The sequence below is a fragment of the Dysidea avara genome, chromosome 6, assembly GCF_963678975.1.
Source record: "Dysidea avara chromosome 6, odDysAvar1.4, whole genome shotgun sequence".
NCBI lineage: Eukaryota > Metazoa > Porifera > Demospongiae > Dictyoceratida > Dysideidae > Dysidea > Dysidea avara.
In genome coordinates, this window is record NC_089277.1 from 1,519,841 (window position 1) to 1,536,218 (window position 16,378).

At 35.9% G+C, this 16,378-nt stretch overlaps 1 protein-coding gene across 1 annotated transcript in view; it reads right to left on the reverse strand.

Moving 5' to 3' along the window:
- Window positions 1-16,378, reverse strand: part of LOC136257464 (ankyrin repeat domain-containing protein 49-like) — a 138,172-nt gene that overhangs the window by 80,570 nt on the left and 41,224 nt on the right. The window contains exon 2 of the mRNA XM_066050685.1: window positions 8,545-8,649. Within this exon, the coding sequence (XP_065906757.1) occupies window positions 8,545-8,649 (105 nt within the window). The remainder of the gene's footprint in view (window positions 1-8,544; window positions 8,650-16,378) is intronic.

Sequence of the window (16,378 nt, forward strand, 5' to 3'; positions counted from 1 at the left end):
ACATTCCAGCAGCTGTTACAGGCTCCCCCACAGGAGTTGAATTTAAACTTTTTGAAATATGTCATCAGGCACCTTTACAAATACATTGGTAAAAAAATTTCTTGGTAAGGAATTTATTCCCAGATTTTAGCAATATTTCCTGACTACGTATAAGGCTATTATGGGTTTGATTTTTTCATTGTTCGACATTGCTTCTGCCGGACACGTGCCTTTTGGCATACCACAGTACTTACAATGCATTCTTCATGGACTTACCAGTGTCCTCCTTTGTGTCTGTTCTATCTTTGCTGACAGTGAAAGGTGTCGATTTAGCAGTAGTGCATGATGCATGGCTTCCATTCGTAACAAAAATTGTTCACATTATATTTTTCATAGTGGTTACTTTGATTGCAGAGGTGCTCTTTGAACAGTTCGTGATTTGTAATGCTGTGTAACGGGTTGAATATACTGTAGCTGAAAACAAAGCATAATGGATACTTCACTTTTCGGACCATAATTGGTAGCTGGGACGCATAGTACCATTTTTTTCTTTTGATGTGTTATGTGTGGGTTCACCAGTCATAATAATTTTATAAAAAAGCTGTACACAGAAAAATTGGAATTATGGTTAGTTGGTGTTCACCGTGTAGTCCTTTAAAATGTCAATAGCTACTGAAATGTGCTTTAATACTAGTACAGCTGTACTAGTTCCAACCTTAATTTAGCCGATATCCAATTACTTTATTACCCTATTTTACTAACAGTTACAAAACCCAATTGTAGCGCTCTGTAAGTTATACTTGTGCATACTACACTATAGCAAATACTTGTAAAGCTAATGGTTGTACACATATCACAAGTCAAGGTTGAAAAGTACACGGGTTACAGCTTCAACTGTCACTGTTTGTTAAGGGTATGACTTGTGGTCATTGCAAACCATCAACAGATCATTTAAGTACATCCCAGAGTCTACAACACATGCAGCCTTCCAGCAGTACTGCAGCTCAATAGGTTAATAATCTACTAGCCACAACCTACTACATCTGATTCATTGTTCTAGCTAACATGTGATACAGTTAATATTCACTATACTAAGATTTAAAATTAGCCAGTTTTTAATAGTGGTAGTCTCTTTATACACCAACCATCGTGAATACAAAATTGCCACATGTGGGGAATACCCTAGGGAAATCTACCTCACAAAGCCACACATTCACCATTACAGTTTTTAGCTTATATACTCCATTGTAATGTATCAGGTTTATGGGGAAACTGTTGTGGTTGCGTGGTAAAGTGTGGAAACCACAAAGAGTGTTTACTGTGGTAATGTACCCTTAGGGTATGGCTGGATTAAGTTATTTGGTCATATTAGGTAGAGCACACAGGATCAGTACTATCACAACAGCATCAAGTAAATGTCACTTTTGTTTTGATGATCAATTTCAAATATTTTCACCAAAATGTTAATGAAGTCAAACCACAAAAAAAATTGTCTCTTGCTAGCCATATGGCAGACACAGTTTGGGCACAACTTATCATCACTTAGTCACATCAGTGATACAAGGAGTAAACAGGATACTAAAGGTGTAGAGCTCTATCAAGTAAGTATTGTAAGGCAATCATGTGATCTTGTTAACATTAATATAGAGTGATTGGACATGAAACTTATTATGATATAGTTTCGTAAAATGTTTAATAACCATTCCATTGCTTGTCAGACATTCCTGAGGTACACAAGAGAAGGCTGCTGCAATTCTCAATGATTCAGTGTAGAAAGGGCTATCTATATAGGTTAATGTTTGCTAGGCTAGTTACTTAGGATAGCCATTGCCAAAATTGTACAAAGTGTTAATGTTCATGACTAATTAACTAATCTGATGTTACATATTTCTGAGTTAGAGTTAGTATTTAATATTTGTTTCTAACTGCTTTTGATAGTGATACTGATAGTTAGTAAAGCATGATACATGGTGACCAAATAAGTGTATTCACCAATTGGGTACCAAAGTAAACCGCAGACTAACAACGGTTTTTATCATAAGCAACCAATTAATGGAAAGTTTATTTATTCCCACCGCATGTCCCTTCTCAATCCAACATTCCACTTTTAGCAGAGGTATTCACTTGACTTCATTTTACTGTGTACCAACTTTGGTGTTAAAAGATGTTTTCCCTAACCAATAACAGCTGAAAATGTGGTGTTATGCTGTCTGTTTCTACTAGGTAGCTTTATCTAGTCCTAGCTACATCTCAAAGGCACTTATAATGACTGTAATGTACTTTTTTGCATAAACATAGCAATTTACTGAGTTTTAAAATATTGAAAGTCTTTCAGTGGCTGGGGGTTGTGCCCCCAGACCCCTGCTTCTGATAACCCTATACTGCTCTTGGAACCCTCCTTTAAAAAATCCTGGCTACACACCTGCACAGGCTGACCTCACTTCTAAAACAGCCCAATTCTACAGTACAGAAGGTACACAAATTTTTAACCTTTGTTCATTTCTTTATCAGTAGAATTACAACATTTAACAAAGCATAACACACTCTTTGTCAACCATGCCACTTCTATGTACCTCCGTTTTTATTATGGTGCGTGCATCCATAAATGCCCAAAACTTACACATTAGATTTTACACTATTCCATTCAAATTCTTATAACTTGACACTCGCTTGAACTATTTCCATGAATCAACTGCCATTTTATTCCTTATACATTGGCGATCGCGATGGTACCAAAGATTTGTTTCTTCAACAATAGTAAAGTGTTAAAACATTGTTTTAAATTTAAAGTCATTTTTTATACTTAAAAAACCTGCTGTACCTTCATTGCTATTTACACTACAGCGCTGTGATAAACATCAAAAGACTCATCACGTCATGGCACATCATGTGGTATGTAGTATCATGTGATTGCAACTTAATAAAATGATGGAGTGGGATAAAAACGCGATCGATGCAAAATGAATCTTGTCAATTACTCGTGTGATGGAAGAGGAAAAAGACCTTTCAAACTTTATGGAATTACTTCTATACAACTGTTTTGTGTTAGACAAATATCTTCTGTGAGATTCAAGAACATTGTATATACTGAAATTCTTGTCACGTTTATTGTATTAAGTCAATAGCTTTTGCTTGAAATTTCTTTTTATAAAAATGATGTGAATTTGACTGAAACTGTTATAAATCAAGGCTACTGTTATGTATGTAAAATATCTTCTGTGAAAAGTTGTGTGATATGAAGGGAATCTGTGCAAGATAGGATAGCACCTTGAGATTTATGGTAGCAAAGAAATTTCTCAAAATGTATATTTGATGTTTAATCGACCACACCTCCAGGGGGTGTGTCATGACCTCACCCTTCAAGTATGTTACAGAGGTTTCATGACAACTTGCAAATAAAATGTGTCAAGTGTAATCCGAAAAGTGTAAACCGTGCCACGTAGTTAATTGATTTTGAACCAGATTCAACAGACATTCTTAGTTGGCCTGCAGCTGGGGTCAATGGTACTTCTCGTCACAGTAGTAGTGGCTATATACACACCTTTTCTAAAGGGTGTTTCAAAATTTAACACGTGGCTTAATCACGTGCCCTTTAGCCTGGAAAGATGAGGCCACAGACGATTTTCTTGTTGAAGATTTTTCGGAAGGTTACTTTTGTGTTGAGGGAGAAACGGAGATTGAAAGTGATGTGGTACGTGATCTTTTAGGTTTAGGCCCAAATAAGTTTTGCTCGGAGTTCAACTGCGTATAGTCAGACACTCAACGGTTTAATATTACATGTAAATGTGGGCAGTTCAGTCATACACATACCATCTATGAAGCTACGTAATTAATAATGCACCTATCAATGTTAAGCCCCCTCTTCAGTAGACCTACGGGCAGAGTGTGGATTTGTAAACTTGACACGAATTCATTGCTGTTCAGGAGGTATCCATATACTGTGTAGAACTACAATGCTTTGTGTGCATGCATATTAGCATGGCAATGTATGCTTTAAAATTTTATTTTGTTGACAGGAAGTGTGTAATTACAGACTGAAGATTGTTAACCCCAACAAGAAAAGTGACTACATCATTAGGGGACGTCCACAGTTTCCATGCCAAATTTGAAACTATTTCTGAGATGAGAGCTACACTTATGAATTAGTTTCATAACATGCTACCCGAAACAAATAACTTTAAAATTGGATACATTGTTGGCAGGTAGTCAACAAAGTATTGGCTGGAGTGTGAAAGGGATACAAGTACAATGAATGAGTATTTGTATACAACGAAGAGCATACTGTTGTGGTGTGATGCAAGGGCTCATGAAACAGATAGCAAGAGACCAAAGAGAGCAGAAGATGAACCACCATCGAAGTGGCAGCAAATTGAACAGGAGCTAGAAGAGATAAGTACAAAACTGAAAGAGAAGCATGGGAGCAAATACTCAATCCCACAACTTAGGTGCTGGGAAAGACTTATAATGACAGGGAAGCACAAGAGTAAGGATGAAATACCTGAATTTCTTACCAGTCAATTAAAAAAAAATCAAACCTCCATCATTAGCTGAAGCAATTACTGGAGCTGCAAAGACTTTTGCAGAAGCTGTTAAGTGTCCTTCAACTAGTGCATCAGTAGTAATTGACAACAGCTTTGGCAACACAAACTCCAATGTGTGCCGCACCAATGTGCCAGTTAGCCTGCCAAATTGTGTTGGTATATCTCCAACCAAAATTATTGAACTAAGGATGAACAAAATACAAGAGCTATGCGAATTACAGTCATTGTTAGAACAAAATATTCTAACAGAAGAAGAATCTGTGAACAAAAGGGGCTAGTTTTGGATTCATTACGAAAGTTAGCCCATTAACTCACAATATTAGCTTGTACCAAGAAGACACTTTGCCTTGTCATGTAGTCTACGCGATTTAACTGTAGTTACACTTTTTTGTGATCAGTCTACACACAAAAATATCATCAAAGTTATTTAAGTTTGGTTAATTTAGTAGATACCACTGCTAGCAATCCACCCAGAGCAATCCTCTGGAGTCACATGACAAAAAGCAATTTGTACAATAGTTTCTAACTCCATCTCATTGTTTTGCAGGTTACTCTCATACCATTTAAGGGTCTTTTTTCACCTTAGAGAACAATTCTTCAATAGGGTTAAAATTAGGCTTGAGCCTATTATGCTTAAAATTTTACTTATTATTCCTTCCAGAATTTCCCAAAATATTCTCTCATTATTCTTTTTTTATTCTTGTATCTGGCCTTTTATTCCACAATAATTCTCATTCAATTTGTCGCTTATTTCAAGATGCTACTAAGTAGTTTTTCCAGAATTAATCAATAGCAATATAATGATAAAGCTTCTATCTTATACATCATTTTGTAGCCATACGTAGTTACAACAGACTTAGAATAGCTAATAATTCAAGAGTTTTTAATTATTGGTGTATTAAAGCTGTAGCTACAGCTACTCTTTACATACTAAGTTAGGTAGATCATGATATCAATATGTTCAGAGACTTGAAGAAGATAACAATACGCTGGTATAAGGTGTACCATGAAGGTACAGAATTGCAGATAATCTCCCTGATGCTGGCTGCAGACTGTTAACATGAAATGATCTGACTGCTCTATTAGAGTATTTGAGTGTACTATCAGAGTGCATCAATCTTTTAGATGCTATTCAGTCTCTTTTCAGCCAGCATTCCTATAATAATGTCAGCTATATATCATTCTTCGAAGCTTAACTCTTTCTTCTAGCTAATCAAGAAGAGACACACCCTTACTTCCCGCACCGATTATTCCCATGAACATCCGATAATTCTAAAATTATGCCTGTAATCATCCCATTATTCTGGAATTATTCTCACGAAATTGGTGACCCATTATTCTCAAAATTATGCCGGCATAATAGGCGCAGGCTTAGTTAAAATCTGACGAGTACGATGGGAGAAAAATTGCTATTGCTCCAACTTGCTGGATCATTTCTACAGGCATTTATGGATGCAGGCACCATAGTATAACTCCTGTCCAATGATTGATGCGTTTCTGGTAATTGAGTCAATCCGATAAATGGTTGATTATGCTAAGTGCTTTTGGGAATACATTCATGTGCAAACCCTCTACAATACATGTGAAAGTAGAATACTGGTGTCTTTACCGTAACCCATGAAAGTGTTATATTAACCTGAATAGATGACATTAACAGGAACTATCTAGCAACAAAGTGTTGAACTTTTACATACACATTGACAACATAACACACATCAGTGTGGGGTATACTGTACTTCAGTTGATATGGTACCTTTCATATTGACAATATTAAAGGGATGCTACAGTTAGAGTGTTGTTAGGGGGGAGCATTCTTCCTAAAATCTCAGACTCCCTACCACACCTAAAATTATGAGTGACTACTACACTGCATATGCTTGTTTTTAAAATAGCAAAAAATGTCATCAGATTGAATTACTATGTTGAATACGTAAAATTTCTCTGGTTTAAAATTGCAAACACAACCTTAAAATGCTCCAAGATTTAGTATCAAATATTAACAATAATTCCTAGTGTATACATATACACTCTGTATGAGTATCAAAAATTCTTATGGCTATTTAATATTCCAGAATCAATTTTAGATTAAACTACTGTAGTTTTCTAATCAGTTCTTATCATAAATCCAATTCTACTTTAACCCAATATAACATACACAACCAGCAAAACACCTTCAGATTCAATCTCAGAAAGTATAATTTTCATTAATTTCCTTAAGAATTCCCATTAACCATGAATAATAATTCAATCATAAATAGCAAAGTTTATTTTGCATTGAAAGACATCCATCAAGATCCTTCATTTGTGTACATTATGTGCACATTGTAGTCCTAGATATTACAACATTGTGTGGTCAATTCAACACTCATGTGTCATGCTCTACCAATCTGGCTTCACCCAATCACAAAAATCTAAATCGCACCCATGATGCAGCCTTAAATATCAAACTAGCTACAGTAGTCAGGCAACTGTTTTATTAAACCAGGTGCACATCCATTGCTGGCCAAGGTTGGCATTGGGTGTGCACCTGGCTTCCTGAAATTGATTTCAATTGGCAAAAAACATGTGTCTGAGTGTATGCGTATCTGTCCAATGCCCATGTGATCAGGCTTTGGACTACACAAAATCAGCCTTCATTCAATAATGATGTACTGTTTTAAAGCTCAACTTTCTACTTACTCAGGGCCTAAAATAAGGCCTTAACACTACACAAATTTGCAGTGTTAAATCTAAAGTGTGCAAATATTCCAACATGCGGTGACTGTTCTATTAGAGTAATAAAATTTTAATTTTTTCTTCACAACGTAGCTGTAAATCTAATTTTACCATGGTTGTACACTATCCCATTCTGCATCATGCAAACTAGGCAGAATTTCAGCTTTTCTGATTACTATAGAATGCACAAAAATTATGCCTATTATGCTGGCATGGTTTTGCCTACCTATTATGCCACAAATTATGCTAGCATAATCAGTGCAGGCCTACCCAGTGCTTCCTTTGCTACTGATACACACATTGGAGCCAATTACTTGAAAATGTGTGCAGTGTTAAATAAAAGTTATTTTAGGTACTGTCAGCTTACTTGAAGGGGTACACTACAATAAAATGTGTATTTGTGCATATGTGGTATGCTCTAAATGTGTTGTACATAGCATGCACTCCTGTGGTGTATGTGATGTGTAGGAGATGATAGTTCACATTTGCCCATTAGTTAGCAAATGTGAACTATCATCTCCTACACATCACATACACCACAGGAGTGCATGCTATGTACAACACATTTAGAGCGTACCACATGTGCACAAATACACATTTTATTGTAGTGGTATGGCCAGTAACTGAAACTAGATGAAACAGTTCAGTAGGGGATAGACTACATGCTGTAACAGGAGTATTATAACTACTGAAAAACAAAGTAACGGGTCTTGTAAGCTACCAGGAATGGCATATCTTTTCAAGTCAATCCCCTTTGTATGCAAACAAAAATTAAAAGCAGCCATGAAGCTTTGTGTAGAGAATTTGCATATGAAAGCATGATAGACAAACTACAAAACAGTTAAGAAGATACTCCTGTGCATAATTTGCGGTTTTAAAAGGTTTGCTAGTGATACACTTCCTTAACTATGCATAGCAACGTGGCTAACTGATGAATTATTAATTATAATGTACTGTATTTATTGTTACAAAACAAGATGAAAACAAAGCTATAGCATGTTGTGTGGATAATTTCATTTATGAAAAGTTAATTAATTCAAGGGATAGTATTTACTGGGAACCTTGTATTTAAGTAGCATGGCACATTAACTTATTATAGTTGTGAGTGTAGCCAACTATCATAACTGAAGACTTTCACATGATCATAGCTGATTCCCCCACTCCCAAAAGAGAAATCGTAGAATAAACACTGGCTACAACATCAGTTCTAATGATATAATCACACACTTCTAAACACATCACACCAGTTGATACACAACACAAAATTTAATAATATTATCACTCGATGCAACATGTAATATTAACTGACCGGAGGAAGCAAATCAGCGTTCACATCTACTCCACTTGATAATAGTTCTTTAATATCATCAATGCTGCCTTTTTCAACTGCTCCCCTTAACCTGTCACGTTCCTTCTGTAATGATGACATCATTGATAATGAAGTCATACTAGTACCACAACAACTACTACAGGAGGTGTGTCATTAGTGATCACATGATCTTATACACCTCACTACACATGCACAGTATCATATTATAGTAGTGATGTTTAATAGTGTAGAAATGGTTGGATAAGAACAATGATTAGTATAATTAGATGGCCCACTTTAGAAAGCAGACACAACACCTTGAGAACTTTTATAATGTATAAAATTATGAACAACTTGGTAGATGTACAGTAACTACTGATACAATTCTGTTACCATCAATGTTACAGTTAAGAGGACATACTGAGAAACTTCAAAGCTACCCTGTAGAGTGAATGCATATGCCTATTCCTTTTTTCCGCTAGCAATCAAAATATCGAATACTTTATCCCAGTACCTGATAAGTTCACTGGATTTACAAACTTTCAAAGAGAGACTTTATAATTTACACTAATTATACTACTTACTTATCACACTTACAACTATGACAATACTCATACCTGAGTCTGTACATAAATGGAAATAAATAAATAAATGAATAATTATAAGAATTATCAAAATCACTACACAGTTTGGTAGTGATATAGTGTATAGTTACTCTAATAGAATACCCTAATAATACAGTCACCAGAATTATTTGTGACTGCTCTATTAGAGTATACCAATCTTAAGATAATATTTTAGTCTTGAGTTTTTCCTGGAGTCACTTCTGAAATAATACAAGTCACATGTATTTCTAGTATTTCCTGGAGTCACTTCTGAAATAATACAAGTCACATGTATTTCTAGTATTTCCTGGAGTCACTTCTGAAATAATACAAGTCACATGTATTTCTAGTATTTCCTGGAGTCACTTCTGAAATAATACAAGTCACATGTATTTCTAGTATTTCCTGGAGTCACTTCTGAAATAATACAAGTCACATGTATTTCTAGTATTTCCTGGAGTCACTTCTGAAATAATACAAGTCACATGTATTTCTAGTATTTCCTGGAGTCACTTCTGAAATAATACAAGTCACATGTATTTCTTCTGTAGCTAAAACTACAATTACTTGCAGGCATAAAACACTAATATTTCAGGAATAATACGTGAATAAAAAATAATTTCCAAAAAGAGTAATGAGTAAATTTAAAATAATATGTACTCAAGCCTACTTAAAATTCCAAAGCTAAATAGATTATGTATAGTGTAGCCATAGCTATAATTGTTTGTATCATCCTATCCACTTCACCATAGATAAACTGAACCATTGTACCATGTGAGGAAGTAAGAACTTAAAACCAGGATAGCTATATAGCTGTGTGGCTTACAGTGTCATGAACTAAGCACATTGACAATGATTAATGTTATCATTAATGTCTGCGTGTATTTTTGCTGCTGGGTCTGCCACCATTTTAGCCATTATCCGTAAGCTGTCCTTATCTTACAGTCAAGCATCTTACTGTACTTTACCACACCACAATTGACTCACTAGCAAACGTCTTATAACTATGGTATCATTAATCTACAAAGAGAAGGCTTCAATCATTACAATATCACAGCTTAATCTCTGAAATGTGTAATGGTAATTACCCGCCTGCTCCACACATGTTTTAGGAGAAATCTGATGAAAAACATAGTCAGTATGTCTAGTCATTGAGTACTCCATTGGGTAAAACTAGAGTTTGAGCAAGCTTTGTTAGTGCTAGAATCTGGATCCAATTATAAATTTATGAAAAGCAATGTACTGATTGTGCATATGGATGAACAATTTTCACAGTGTCTACTCCAAAAAGGGTATGGATTGAATAGCATACAATAAATTATGAGTACTTAACAGCTATATAGTAGGCACAATGTTGGCCGATAATCAAGCTGCTGTTCACTGTAGAACTTCCTTGATTTGAAGGTCATAAAAAGGGGCTGGAAAACTACTGGATTCACTTTGTGGTGAGACTGCACTACTACAGGATAGTAAAACTAGCTCAGCAACAATCCCGGCCCAGTCCAGTTACACAAAGCCATGCAGTCAGTAATTCCTGCATTAAGCATTATTGTCACTGACTCCAAGACTGATTCACCAGAGAAAGATTAGCTGATCAGACCAAAATTTTAGAAATACACCTTGAGACGAGTATCCTAAATGCAGAAAAGTTGTCTGAAACAAAGCTTGTCAAATTATTAAAGCACGGCTTTCTTCTTTGAGGGGACTACAATTGATGCTGGTGCAGTCAAAGAAATCATCCATTATCCTGAAAGAACTGGTGCATGTCATAAATGATCGTGGTAATCACTGGATTGTAGCTATTTTGCTAATATTGTGGGATGTAAACCCAAAGAAGTGAATGTCCATCGGTCTTTAGCACAGTTCATAAAGAAACACAACACGTTATTTGTATTTTGTTTAATGCTGGCTAAGGTAACTATATTAAGCCATTTCACAAGGAGTGGGAGGACTGGATTGTGCTTCTTTGCTATTGCAGTTGTTACTGCATTGGTATTTAATATTAATTCATCTGCTGTCAAGTTTAAATAAAACCAAATTTAGTCACTTGCTTTACAAATCAAAAATTCACTTTAATTCCAGATCAATACTAATAACACTACAATGGGCTACAGCTCATCAGTTTAACAGCATAATGATTGTGTATTCTTTTTTGTACTCATACATTTAAAATATTCATTGTCTTATGATTTCAAAATTATTAAAACCATTTATTATATTTTGTGGATAATCTTTAAAAATAGCAGTATAATTCAATCACCCATGTGCTCCAATAGGCTTCATGATACTCAGCCTAAGATCAACAAGTTTAATAGTCGAGTTACCAGTTCTCTGTCATCCAACTGAGTGAAGATTTTCTTGGTATACCAATCACGAAAATGTGTCCTTAGAAAATCTGTCACAGGTTTATTGAAGCTCACTTTAAGTAGTTGCAACTGATCCATGCAGTTTGGAGGCACCATTACACACATTATACAGTAGTTTACTGTTTTTATCAAGTCAGGATAAGAATTCCTTTGTGGTTTGGCCTTTGAGTTCATCAAATATCACAAGTGAAAACTAGTCATCAGATAAGTCCTTGTTTTACTGCAAGTATGGTATAATGATCTTGATGATGTAAAGGAACATAATCTCTACATTGCACCAGTGGTTAGGTGTAGCAGATATGAACCAACATGCAGGAAAATTAACTCCACTGGGATAACACTGAGATGCCGTTCTTTCATAAACTAGATGAACTGGCAGAAAGTCTGCAAACACCGCAGTGATCTTCCTCTTATCATTTACTCCCTCCCTTGGATCCCTTCTCAACCATCGTCCACGGAGAAACTTTATCCCAGTTTGGTCCCAATTGATCACCAGCTCATCAGGTATTTCTTCAATCATTGTAACCCTTTTAATGTCTAGCAAAAACTTGCCTTTGACAGCTTCAAAATTGCTTATAGCAAACCTTACTTTAGTTTTAGTCTTCCTCTTCACATAATTTATCTTAATAATATTTAGCCCAGCTTTTCTTCAGCTCTCCGATGCTTTCCAACAATTCTGGATCTCTTTTCTGGAGCATACCTGTAGCAGCAGAATTACAACTTGTGTGTTTACTCCCCCTGTGCCAACTCTTAACATGTGTATGTAGGACTGTAATTGTTTGCTCGGCTCATCTGTAAGTATTCAAGGTATTCCAGTTTTTTCACCCTATATCATTGTGATTAGCTCTAAATTTCCTTCGCCACGTGCTTTCTTCATGTTGTCAGTAATTGTGTTCCAGTAATTAATGGTGTTCCACCTCAAGTTTGGAAACTCATCTTTAAAATTCCTTATAACTGCAGCAGTTCTGTGAGATACAGCATAATAATGTCAATTGTAGCCTTGTCAATTCCTGACAGCTGCTTACTGTATGGTCCTTGTTTCCTTCCATCTAATGTGCAACTACTTCCACTTGCTGTTGACAACACAGCTGATACCCTATCACTTGCAGCCTTAATAGTTGAATGTGGAACCCACTTTGAGGACCATTTAGGTTAGGAAGGGGTTATTTACGCTTAAAGAACTTGTACAAACTCTTTTTGTTTTAACACTAGCTTGGCACCTCCACAATCATGTATAACTAATTACTTGATGTAGCAAATCATTTATATGATGTATCAACTACAAACAAATTTTTGTAATTACAATAGCCATCATGAAAATCACGATTTTTTTTGTCTCTGAAAACTTTGAGCTATATGGTAGCTGTATGCCTTAACAAAAAAAAAAACATCACAAAATTAGAGATCCAAGCAATGAAAAGTAGTGAAACAAGAGATAAAAGTAATGACAGTACTAGAGCATAGCTTGATGGGAAAATCCCCATGTTGACATTGAACACAATGATTGTTATATGATGCCAATGTAGGGATTATCCCACTGAGCTATGTTGTAATACCATCATTTATTTCTTGTCTCACCCACTACCTTTTATCACTTGGATCCTCACTTCATTTTTAATGTAATAAATTTTAATAGTTATACTGAAAAAGTTGCAGAGCCATTTAGCCTTGATTCGTTTCAGCAATGCCTGTCTGTTACATTATAGGATGATGCTATTGGCACCAGAAAATAAGTGGCAATAATGATGGTAAAAATGCCTATTGTCACAGATCGGTGTCGCAAGCTGGCACAACAGCTTATCACCACAGACAAACCAGGGAATCACTCATGTGTTCTGAATCAGATGAGACAAAGTGCTTGTGCCATGTGTCTACTTACTTTAGTGTGACGAATGTGTGAGAAAGATGAAAAGTGTGGTGGGGTAAGCCGTCCCAACTCCTGAGAGTTGTTCATGTACTGATGGAGGAGCTAAAAGTGTGCAGTGTTGGAAAGCAATTTGGTAGCTTTGAAGAATTTGATAATGCTTTGAAAACATTGCATGAGAAAAATTTGCCACCCTTTACGTGTCTACAACAGCCAAACTGTTTTGAAAGCTTACAGCAAGGTACCTTTGAACTATGCTGTGAAGTTGTGTAGACTTTGGTTAAGCACAACAGAGAGACAAGAAAGAAAGACCAAATCAGCAATACTTCACCACAGGATGTAATGCTACCATTGTTACTTCATATGATAGGATTACGGATAAACTTGTTGTTTGCAATCGTGAGTTGCAGCATCATCATCATTTGGGAAAAGAGGTGCTGAAACACTACCCATCTCATCGTCATTTAACCGAGGAAGAACAAGTTGAGGTCAATTCACTTATCAAACTTCAGCAAAGCAACAAACATTTTAAAGAACACATTAAAGCCAAATTTGGAAAGCTTTTAACTTTGAAAGACATCCAAAACATGAAGCTAAAGGTTAAAGAATTGGAAATACAGGGAAGGACTGATGCCCAAATGACAATTGACAAGCTGTCAACTGCATTGCAAAGTGACCCTAATGCCAAAGGTGGAGTAATTGTAACTGAAGAAAATGAGCTTGCCATCCTGTATTACCAAAGTGGCATAATGGGAGAATGGTTTAAAAAGATTTCTGAAATATTGATGATCGATGGCACATATTGTGTTAACAAGCCTGGCCCTGTATGCCCTAATGGTTGAAGATGGTCATGGTCATGGCCAGGTAGTCTACTATGCTGCCACCAGTTCTGAAGATTACAATCACATATAAAGCATCCTTCAGTCATTAAAAGGGTGAAATCCGTTGTGGTCAAAAGTGTTTGTAATAATCATCAATAAAGATTTCACAGAATGGAAATTTCTAAAGGTGGAATTTCCAGATGCCACCGTTCTTTTTTGTCAATTCCATGTGATCAAAAGCTTTTTCAAAAAAGTTTATGATTTTGAAGTTCCAAAAGATGATCGTGATACTGTTAGGGATGTTTAATGGCAGCTAGTTTATGCTGGAGATTAGTCAACATATGATTCCTTAAAGGAAGATCTGTTTCAACTTGTAAACTCAGATTTTAAAGCCTATTTCCTGGGATTTGTGTCAGAACATGTGGGTGTCTATTAAGCAAGATACATTTTCCCATTATGGCAACATGACTAATTATCATTTGGAGAGCAGCCACAGTAAGCTTAAACAAGTTGTCCATCACTCTGACAAGCTATCAGAGATGTTTCAAAATTTGCTTTTGCATATCACTACTTGTACTGAAGAGTACTCACATGTTGCATCTCAAGAAGAATTTACAACACCTATAGCAACAGTCATGAAATACCAGGACTTTCATCGGTTAACTCTATTTGCACATCTTATGCAGCCAATCTTATTACAGAGTAGCTTCTAAAGTGGCATACTCTGTCAGTGTTGAAGATTCAAGCCACTTTAATGTAAAATACAAGGACCATCTCCACAATGACAACCAATTTAAGTGCACTTGTACTTTTGCAAATAGCATGGGATTACCCTGTTGGCATATTTTTGCTGCATGAGCAAGCCAAGAACTTGAGCCATTTGAAGTGAAGATGGTAAAGGAAAAGTGGACAAAGTGCTATCAAGATGTTTCTGATGATCTCCCAACAACCGATGATTTTGCTATAGTCTCAAATAAAAATTCTCATAATGTACTTCAGACCCAGCTCCTTCCAAATAAGCAAGTTTTTTTACCACTACTCTCTCAAGAAGTCGTAAGTATCGGAAGAGTATTGATTTGGGACAGAAAGTGGCTGCTACTGCTTCTGTTTGTGGCATGGCAGAGTTTGAGGAGAAATATCATTCACTTGAGCATATCCTTACTTTGTGGGAATCTAACATTTTTTTTGTTGTTACACCAAAAGAGGAAAGCAAGGAGATACTACTGTATAATAAGGTAACTTTAATTTGATAGGTTGTTTCATGGGCAAAAACCTCAAGAGTATAGGGTTGGTAGGTTGGCATATAAATAAAATATTAAAGAAATTGGGACTAATGCAAGTAAGGATGTAGCTGCACAATGGTAGCCATGCATGGTGTGTTTCTCAGCTAGGTTTGTCAGATACATTAGAAGAATAGGAGGCTTGTAGTCTCGCATGGCCAGACCGCTTTGTTTCTTTTGTGTTGAGGTGCGCAAGACTAGGAGGCTTCTGGCCACGTAAGACTAGGATGCTTGTGTTCAAAATTTCTGGTTTCATTTCATAATTGATTTTAATATTTCAGCCTATGAAAAAGGCAAGTTGGTTGGGTCCATGAAACAACTAATCAAGTTGACAAGGCCTAATCATTCTGTCATAAGCTTTGTATATGTGTTTGATTTACTCACCAACTAATATGAATTATTCTGACTGTATAATGTGTTCTCAAGAATTTTGAATTGAATTTATTTAATTTTGCGTCTTTTCTGAATTTCCATTTTTTAAATAGTTTAGTGTTTTGGTGGTGCTAAAGTCATCTTTTTTGTGGTAGCAGTGTACTGTGCATGACTTGCATATCTTATTGCTGTAGGATGATTGTGCCACTGGTCAGAATGTGGCAAGTAATTTCCAACAGAACAATCTGTTAGGTTCTGATGAAGATGAGCATATAGAAGAGGCTACTAGTTTAGCCTTGACATCAGAAACTGAAGAAATATCTGTACCCTTGACATCAAAAATTGGTGATGATATGGAGCCCATTGAAGAAGCTGGCACCAGTAAAGAAGAGTCAAAATTGCAACAACAGGTACAGAAGAAATTCTGTGTATTTCTAATGAGTAACTTGCCCGATCAAGACTTATTAAGCCAAGCTGATAATTTTCTATTTTTTACGACACAAAAATTCCAATATATGTTTCAGGA